Genomic DNA, 10,290 nt, shown 5'->3' with positions numbered 1-10,290 from the left:
GGACACTTAGGTAGAAACTCGAAAGCCCAAGCACTCACATCTCAAACGGACTTCACGTGGTTAGACCACGTGAAGCTTGAAACATGTTAGGTTGCTGAGGAGTGGGGAAGAGGAATCTAAGCAACTTCAGTACATATATGGACCATGGAGGTTCTAATTAACTTCAATCTTGAAAGAAGAATTACAAAATAACTTTTCAGCTTTAACCATTTAAAACGTCTTATAATTGAAGTTAATGAGAGAATTTTCTGTATTTTGTTCATCAAAGCATGTCGGTTGTTTTTCAAAAATCTTTCTCTCGTCCATCTTTCTATTCTTATTTAAGCCTCACCAAATCAATCAAAACTAATCCTCCGACATCACTTGGGGGGGGGGGGGGAGAGAGAGAGAGAGAGAGAGTGCTGCTGCGGAGAAGACATGGCCAGGAACATAGAGACCATTGAGAATGGAGTCCTAAACGAGAAAACCTGCTATTACACCAAAATCCCCGATGGAGATTCATCAATAAAGTCCAATATGGCCAAGTGGTGGCTCCTCGGAATAAACTGCGTCTGCACTGTTCTGGGCACCATCGCCGGGCCCTTGTTCCTGAGACTTTACTTCTTGCACGGTGGTAACCGGAAATGGATACCCAGTTGGTTACAAACTGCAGGAGTCCCGGTACTACTCGGCCCCCTCACAGTTCTGTACTTGCGTGAACGAGCATCTGGCGTCAGGTTCTTAGCTCCCACTAAGCTCTTACTACTCAGTGCTGGAATAGGCATCCTTGTAGGACTCAACGACTTCATGTACTCGCATGGCTTATCATTCCTACCAGTCTCCACTTCTGCGCTCCTCCTCTCAACCCAACTCGGCTTTACCGCTCTCTTTGCTTTGCTTATTGCCAAGCAGAAGTTCACTCCTTACTCCATAAATGCGGTTGTGCTGATGACATTGGGTGCAGCCTTACTTGGGCTGTCGAAGAGCGGCGACCGTCTTCTTGGTGTTAGTAACAGAGACTACTGGTTGGGCTTCGTCCTGACTCTCGGCGCAGCTGGCTTGCTGGGTTTCATCTTACCTTGTTGCGAGGTTGCTTATGCTACAGCTCGCAAGACCATCACTTATTCTGTGGTATTGCAGTTTCAGTTTGGAGTGAACTTCTTTGCTACAGTATTTTGCACCATTGGAATGCTCATAAACAAGGATTTTCAGGTAAGAAACAATTGCAAGGCTCAGAGAATATACATACAACTAATTAATAATTCATGGGTTTGTTTATTTCTTGGCCATTTGATTTCATAATCAATTGGGTCCTCCTCATATATATTCATTAATGCAGGCGATTCCGAGAGAAGCAAATGCATTCGAATTAGGCGCAGTAAAATATTACTTGGTGCTGGTGTCGATTGCAATTGTGTGGCAGATGGCAGGAGTGGGCACACTAGGAGTTGTCTTCTCCACCACGTCTCTGTTCGCTGGAGTCCTCAACGCAACGTTGCTTCCTCTCACGGAGACAGCAGCAGTGATTGTATACCATGAGAAGTTCACAGGAGAAAAGGGCATGGCACTAGCTCTCTGCTCTTGGGGCTTCATCTCTTACTTCTATGGATCCTACAAGGAGAAGAAGAAGCAAGATGCACTATTTGAAACTGGGTCGAGGTGATGAGTGTTGGGAATAGTTTCAATAATTTTTCTTTGTGACAGAGATTTCTTGTCTCAAATATCAAACATGCAACAACAATAATACAAATAAAAAAAAAAAACAGAGCAAGCAACATTAGACATCAAATTTTTATGTGGAAAACCCCTCAATGCGAGGGTAAGAAACACGGGATAGAAGTCCAAAACATCTACTATCAGCAATAATAATGGGGTACAATGTTTTACTGTCTAGTTACAACTAGATGATGAACCTCAAAATAACTCTTGGATACCAATAACAGAAATCATCATTAAATTGGACAGTAAACAAGAAATTTTTCACCAAAGGTGGAAGCACAAAAATGGAAACAAGAAGAAAAGCTAAAAACTAGAGAGCTATTTTTGGAGTTGAGAGAGTAGAGAGAATAAAGAGAGCTTTTTCCAATTCGTTGGTTAGCCAAGGACGTATTAGCTTGTCTTGCAAGACAATGCCAAAAAGTCTCTTGACTTTTCATTCATTTTTTTTTTTGTCTTTTCTTCCTTTCTTTTTCTTGTAATTATTAGCAAGTCCCACCTCATAAGGAGGGAACCCCAACAATCTCCCCCTCCCGACTTATGAGGAGGGCTGCACCATGCCCAAACTTGCAATGCTTCTACAGTATTCAAATTTTTCTTTCGGTAAGGCCTTGGTCATCATGTTTGACCCATTTTTATCAGTGTGAATTTTTTCAAGTTGCACTTTGCTTTTTTCAAAAACATTCCGAATTCAGTGATACCTCACATCAATGTGTTTGGACTTAGAATGAGAGTTTGGATTCTTACACAAGTGAATGGCGCTCTGACTATCACAAAGAAATATAAATTTTTCTTGATTCAAACCAAGTTCATTTAAGAACATTTTCATCCACAATATCTCTTTGCAAGCTTTTGTGACAGCTATGTATTCAGCCTATATAGTAGACAAGGCTACACGTTTTTGCAACTTGGATTGCCATGACACTACTACCCCAGCAAAAGTAAACAAGAAACCTCATGTAGACTTTTTAGAGTCAATGTCACCTGCCATATCAGCATATGTAAACCCTTCAAGTATAAGTTTACTATCACCAAAACACAAACATATCTTGGACGTGCCTTTCAAATACATGAGAATCCATTTTACTGCAAGCCAATGCTCTTTGCCTGGATTGATAATAAATATACTAATCACACCAACTGCATCTGCTATGTCCGGCCTAGTACAAACCATAGCATACATAAGACTTCCTATTGTAGAGGCATAGGGAATGTTCTTCATTTCTTCAATTTCTTTTTCATTCTTTGGGCTTTGATCACTAAACAATCTGAAATGATTTGCCAATGAAATACTAACCGATTTTTCTTTATCCATGCAAAATCTCTCAAGGACCTTTTCTATGTAGTTTTCTTGTGACAACCACAATCTCTTGGATTTCCTATCACGTGAGATTTTCGTACCCAAGATTTGTTGGGCTGGACCTAAGTCCTTCATGGAGAAATACTTGCTTAACTGCTTTTTTCACTTGTCAATTTTTGTCTTATCTTGCCCAACAATCAACATGTCATCAACATATAGCAAAAGAATGATAAAATCATCACTAGAAAAATACTTAGTGAAAACACAGTGATCTGAAGTTATTTTACCATACCTATGCTCTATCATAAAAGATTCATACTTTCGGTACCATTGCCTTGGAACTTGTTTCAAACCATACAAGCTCTTCCTTAGCTTGCAAACCATATGTTCTTTCCCTTTGACTTCAAATCCTTCCGGCTGTTCCATGTAGATGTCTTCTTCCAATTCACCATGGAGAAAAGTTGTTTTGACATCTAACTGTTCAACTTCCAAATCCATACTTGCAGCCAAGGCCAATGTAATATGTATTGATGACATTTTTACCATTGAAGAGAAATTTTTATCAAAATCGATGCCCTTTTTTTTTGTCCAAATCCCTTCACAACCAATATTGCCTTGTACCTTGGTTGTGAGATCCTATCTTCATGCTTCAACCTGTATACCCATTTGTTCTTGAGTGCCTTGTTACCCTTGGGTAGTTCCACCAAATCATAAGTATGATTCTTATGCAAAGAGTCCATCTCCTCTTGCATAGCATTGAACCATTCTTTCTTATGCTTACTTTCTTGATCCTCATGATAGCTTTTGGGTTCACCTGCATCTAAAAGCATTATGTACTCATTTGGTGGATATTTTCTTGATGGTTGGCGTTCCCTAGTTGATATTCTTAATTCATTTGATGGCTCTTGAGGGGGCTACTCCCCCTGTTCATCATCACCGTTGACATCTTCATTGAGAACATTCTCATTATTTTCTGAATTCACATCTCCTTGTTGCACATTTCCCCCATCATTTCTGTGCACCAAGAGAGAAGACACTGGATCCAAGTCTATAAGTTCACCATCATCTGCTTGAGGCTTCTCAACTTTTTCAAAGTCTTCAATTGTTTGGTCTTCAAGAAAGACCACATCTCTATTTCTAATTATTTTCTTTCCCACCGGATCCCATAGCTTGTAGCCAAACTTTTCATTTGCATATCCTAAAAAAACACACTGCTTGGTTTTGTCATCAAGCTTAGACCTCTCATCCTTGGGTATATGCACAAAGGCCCAACAACCAAATACCTTGAGATGATCATAGGAAATATCTTTTCCTATCCATACCCTTTTAGCAACATCACCATTCAAAGGAACTACAAGAGACAAATTAATCAAATACACAGTTGTACGCATTGCTTCTCCCCAATAACATCTTGGCAACTTTTCTTAGGACAACATGCATCTAACTCTCTCTAAAATGGTGTAGTTCATTCTCTCAACTACACCATTTTGTTGTAGGGTCTTAGGAACTGATTGCTCATGTCGAATGCCATGATTTTTACAATAATTTTGAAATGGACCTTCATACTCACCACCATTGTCAGTACGAATACACTTGAGATGTCTACTTGTCTCTCTTTCAACCATATCATGAAAAACTTTAAAGACATCTACTACTTGATCTTTAGATTTCAAAGCGTAAGCCCATACTTTTCTACTAGTATTATCTATGAAAGTAACAAAATAAGATGCACCACCAAGAGTTTTGACTTTCATAGGCCCACAAACATCAGAATGAATTAGTTCTAAAACATACTTTCTTCTATGAGGAGGAGAGCTTTGAAATAACTCCATTTTGCTTACTAATTAAGCAATGAATGCAAGTATTAAAATGCGTACCTTTTATGCCGATTAACAGACTTTTCTTGGCAAGAATATGCATTCCCTTCTCGCTCATGTGTCTCAATCGTCTATGCCACAATTTTGTAGAGACTTCCTTCTCTATGGTGTTCATTTCGCCTTTGCAAATACGTCCTTGTGTACAGTAGAGAGTGCAGCACCTGTTGCCTTTTGCTACCACTAGAGACCCCTTAGATAGCCTCCATTTTCCATTGCCGAATTGATTATTAAAACCTTTTTGCATCTAGCTTTCCAACTGAAATCAGATTTAAGCGGAGATCTAGAATACGCCTGACATCCTTGAGAACTAATTTACAACCTACGTCAGTCTCAAGGTAAATATCACCCATCCCCACAATTTTGGAAATTCCACTATTTCTCATTCTCACAACACTAAAATCACGTACTATAAGAGATGAAATATTCCTTGTGAGGAGTAGTAGCATGATAGGAAGCACCCATATCAACAATCCAATCAGTGTCATGACATGCTAAATTAATGCATGACTCTTCACAGCCTGTGAGAACAATGATATCTCCACTTGTAACTGCAGTGGTGTCATTTTCCTCATTTCTATCACTTTCTTTCCTATCTTTCTTGTTGTCCCTTTTCAGTTTTTGACACACACTCTTGTAATGACCATGTTTCTTGCAATGAAAGCATGTAATATCATTCTTTGACTTGGACTTACCTCTAGACTTGTCATGCTTATGTGGACCTCTGCTTTGGTTTCAACCCTGGCTTTCTGTAAGGAAAGCATCCGGTTTTGCATTCATTGATTTTCTCCTAATTTCTTCATTTAGCAAACTATTTCTTACCATGCTTATTGTCACTATTCCATCGGGTGCAGAGTTGCAAGCCAATGCCAAAAAGTCTCTTGACTTTTCATTCCTTTTTTTTTTGTCTTCTCTTCCTTTCTTTTTTTTTTTTTTGTAATTATTAGTGGGTCCCAACTCATAAGGAGGGAACCCCAACATTGAATCGACCAAAAAGCCCATATATACAAGTTGTTTACTTTGATTCATATAAGAATCATGAAGGGCTACAGGGGCTTAAAGAAAAAAGAAAGAAAAGGAATCATGATGGCCTTTGGATCATGAAGGGCTAGGGTTTCTTGTTTTCTTTTTTATTTGAAATCTCTGAAGTTCCTATAAAAAAAAATGTTATTTGTTTATCAAAAGTTTCCATGAACCGAAATTTTAATTACTTGATTCAAATGATAAAAGTATAACCCGGTTAACAGGAAAAGTTGTCCAGAACATAACAGAGTTCAATTGAGCAGTTACCAGAAGAACTTTGTAGCATGGTCTAGATGATAATTAAGTAGTTGGTAGTTGTGATGGTCTCCCGTTTCCAACACTTTATGTATATGTAATGGTGTTTAACTCGAAAGGGAAATATTGAACAGTGACGGCCTTCATCCAATGTTGTAAGTGAAATACAAAGTAACCAGAATGAGGGCAAAACTTGAGTGATTGTATTTTGAGTCCTCTATATTTATATTTGTATATTGATGTATGTACACTTCGCTAATAGTTATTTGTAAAACACAAAGGATAAGAAAATAGAAAGATTACAGAAAGATAAATACAAGATTATGATAAGGAGATGAAGTTGATCACAAATCTAAGTCTCCAAGTGCGATGGAATTCAAATCCTATCAGACTTATCTCTGTTATATATGAACGTTATCAACGCTCTGCAAGTTGATAGGGGTTACCACTGTCGACTTGGATTTCAGAGTAGAGAACCGCAGGCCTATGCTATGAGAGAATTGGTAAAATTGCCAACCACTTGATCAGTTGAGGAGATAAATTTGACAATAATGTTCTTTTGTGAGACTTGTTCTCATACGAAGTGAAAGTCAAATTCAATGTGTAAATATAACGACACTACAAAACAAAAAAAAAAATGCACATTTCGCGATGTTCTTTTTACAACGTTGTTGCAGAAAATCACACGAAAAATCGCTTCTTCGTGAAAAAAAAAAGGTTTTTTGCAACGGTTATGAACTAACTGTTGCTAAAGGATGTTTTACAACGTTTACCACAAACGTCATTAGTCTTTCACGCAGCACATTTTCGAATTTCGATGACGTTTATAATAACGTCGCAAAAAGCGTAACTTTTAATGACATTTAGTTTACATTTGTTGACATTTATGTTAAACGTCACCAAATGTCTACTATCTCTAAAATTATTATTGTTATTATATTACTTTATTATTATTATTTAACTTTAAAACTTTTATCAGTTATGAAATGAATTAATTATAAGGTTAAGCTTTTGCTAATTTGAAAATAATTATACTTTATAAAATATTTATACTAATGAATATTTTAAATCATTAAATATTTAAATTGTTCTTATTAACTCAAACTTTTAATTATTATTAGTTAACTAATTAATTAATCTTGAAGGACTACTATTGTAGCTAGATGCCATTAAAGGCCTAGTTCGGTGTGGGTTTTGCCTCAAGATTTATCCAACTATTTCCAATGTTTCCATGTAACCTGACTCAAGTCAACTCAATAACATGCATTTTTTAACCTTACCCAATTCAACATGGCTCAACCTAATTTTGACCAGATCCAATTCATAACCTTTTAATTTTATTTTTCTAACATATTTTGAAAACCTAAAAACCATTAATTTAGTCCAAACCCTAAATATTCAAAATGAGTCATGGTGGGTGTTGAGTTGGGTTGAAGTTTGAGATAGAGTTAGAGTTAAAATTGAAAAGTATTAACATAACATAAGTTGAGGTTGGGTTAGGGCTATCATGGGAATTGGGTTCCCATTCTAGACTTTTTCTAAAAAAAGTAAGGGTAAATTACAAAGACCCCCTTGTATTATGGGGTCTATGACAAAGACCCCTATACTTTGTTTTGCAACAAAGACCCCCCCCCCCCCCGCCCCGTATTATGATCATGAGACAAAGACCCCTTTTTGTTAGTTTTTCGTTAAAATCCGCCGTTGCAATATTTTTTAATCCCCATATTACCCTTGTAATAACTATTCGGACAATTGGGAGAAAAACACTGTCATGTTCCCCAACCTCACAATACACGAACAGCAACGTGGTAATCCCTTCTACCTTAGATTCCTTCACACTTCTCTCTCTCTCCCCCGATGGGTAGAAGGCATGACCCACTAAACAACTTGTCTGGTGGGTTAATTGAAGAATTCCATCATTCTGGACTTGAGCAACTCCGTTCAAGCTTATGTTGGTGCCGACTCCATCAAATCCACCATAGGATCATCAAACTGGGAGAAAACTAGGTTCCATCAGAAGAAAATAAAAAACTAGAGGCATCCAAGATGTATCGCCATTTAAATTAGAAAAACCTTGGAAGTTGAGATTTGGGGGTATTGGTGTGACAAAGTGAAGAAGATGTGGGCTATGCACATAGAAAGAACTTTAGAGAAAGAGCAACAGATCATGACTAAAGAAAGAATGATTTCATTGGTTGAAATATCAAGGCAAAAAACAAAAACAGAAGCAAACATCTCATGGGACTAAGGGAGGGTGGTGTGATTCAAGCACATGCTCTTGTAGGTTTGGGTCATTTGGCTTGGAACCTTGGATGATGACTGATGAGATCGCAAGTTCGCAACTAATCCAATTCCAATTATCATCAAATTGATCATACTCACTGGAAAAACATGGTTGAAGCTGGAAATGAAGGATGAATATGTATCCATGCTGGATTATATTACCTTTGTTGCTGCTGCTACGGTCGCTGCCTCCACCACCTCCAGTTATATTGAGCTCTAGAACTCTCGACTTGGAGTCATAGAAGATGTCAAACCATGTTAGGAAAAGGCAATCCGTTGTAACTAATCTTGACCATGTGGCAAGCAAATTGACAAGTGGTCACACCACCGGCCTAATGTATGTGTGTGTGTGTATATATATATATATATATATGAATTAGAAATCAGAAAAAGACACTTTCACTTTTTCATTCAAATCAATGAGTTTACATCATTTTGTCATGGTATCAGAGTGGCACGATCCTCACCTCATCGCACTTCCGTGCCAAACGCGGGATGCTCACCTCATCACACTTCCGTGTTGATTGATCCCTCATCGCACGTCGTCTTGTCATTTTTTTCCAAGAACTCATCGCACGATATATATATATATATATATATATATATATATATATATATATATATGAATTAGAAATCAGAAAAAGACACTTTCACTTTTTCATTCAAATTAGTGAGTTTACGTCATTTTGTCATGGTATCAGAGTGGCACGATCCTCACCTCATCGCACTTTCATGCCAAACGTGGGATGCTCACCTCATCGCACTTCCGTGTTGATTGATCCCTCATCGCACGTCGTCTTGTCAGTTTTTTCCAAGAACTCACCGCACGCTTCTTTCTTCAACAACTCATCATGCGTTTGATTTTCGTCTTGTCATTTTTTTCCAAGAACTCATCGCATGCTTCTTTCTTCAACAACTTATCACACACATGGTTTTCACTCCTCTGTTTCATATTCTTGCTTGCTTTAATCTTGATCATGACTGATCATCAAGATCCAAATTCACCTTACTATTTGCATCCTTCAAACAACCCTGGGGCAATTCTGGTGTCCTGTCCATTAACGGGAGATAACTATTCTACATGGCAACGGGCCATGAGAAATTCCTTGAAGGCAAAGAACAAATACGGCTTCGTGGATGGATCACTCCAGAGGCTTGTACCTGTCTCAGTTGAAGATCAATCTTGGTCAAAATGCAATTTGATGGTTTTTTCTTGGATCTTTAACTCTCTTACTCGCGAATTACATCAGAGTGTGGCTTATACTGAACTAGTGAGAGAGATTTGACCCGACCTTCAAGAAAGATTCGCTCAGAACAATGCTCCGCGAATCTATGAGTTGAAAAGGAATCTTTCATTTCTCCACCAAGGAGAGGATTCAGTGGCATCTTACTTTACAAAGTTGAAAGGGCTTTGGGACGAGCTCGCGACTCTAGCACCAATTCCCGATTGTACCTGTGATACTGGTAAGGAAATAATTGCAGACTGTGAAAGAGATAAGTTGAATCAATTCTTGATGGGTCTTAGTGACAATTTTAATAATGTTCGATCTGGTATTCTTGCTTTTGATCCTTTGCCAAGCAAAAATAGTGCATATGCCTTGGTGATTCAAGAAGAAAAACACCAAGCGTTGCTCTCACAGAAGGGATCCATGATTCCCAATGTTGCTACCTTCCATACCTCGTTGCAATGACCAAATACTCAAAGCAATTCCAAATCAGAATACAAATGTGACTACTACAAGAAACAGGGTCATACCAAAGAACATTGCTACGAGTTAATTGGCTATCCGAAGGGTGGAATAAAGGAAAAGCGCCCAAGAACCAGTCTGCTGCAAATTGTGTACAATCTAACCCTGTCAC

At 38.1% G+C, this 10,290-nt stretch overlaps 1 protein-coding gene across 1 annotated transcript; it reads left to right on the top strand.

The window, feature by feature from the left end:
• Positions 1-346: 346 nt before the first annotated feature.
• On the top strand, positions 347-1,849 carry LOC104601414 (purine permease 3-like). Its single transcript, XM_010264725.2, has 2 exons — positions 347-1,191; positions 1,319-1,849. Exons 1-2 carry the CDS (start codon positions 418-420, stop codon positions 1,640-1,642), a joined length of 1,098 nt encoding a protein of 365 aa, XP_010263027.1. The 5' UTR covers positions 347-417; the 3' UTR covers positions 1,643-1,849.
• Positions 1,850-10,290: the final 8,441 nt, after the last annotated feature.

This window comes from Nelumbo nucifera, chromosome 2 (assembly GCF_055504915.1).
Source record: "Nelumbo nucifera cultivar China Antique chromosome 2, China Antique-T2T, whole genome shotgun sequence".
Classification (NCBI taxonomy): Eukaryota; Viridiplantae; Streptophyta; class Magnoliopsida; order Proteales; family Nelumbonaceae; genus Nelumbo; species Nelumbo nucifera.
Note: the sequence above shows the minus strand (reverse complement) of the source record. Positions and strands in the feature narration are given on the sequence as shown.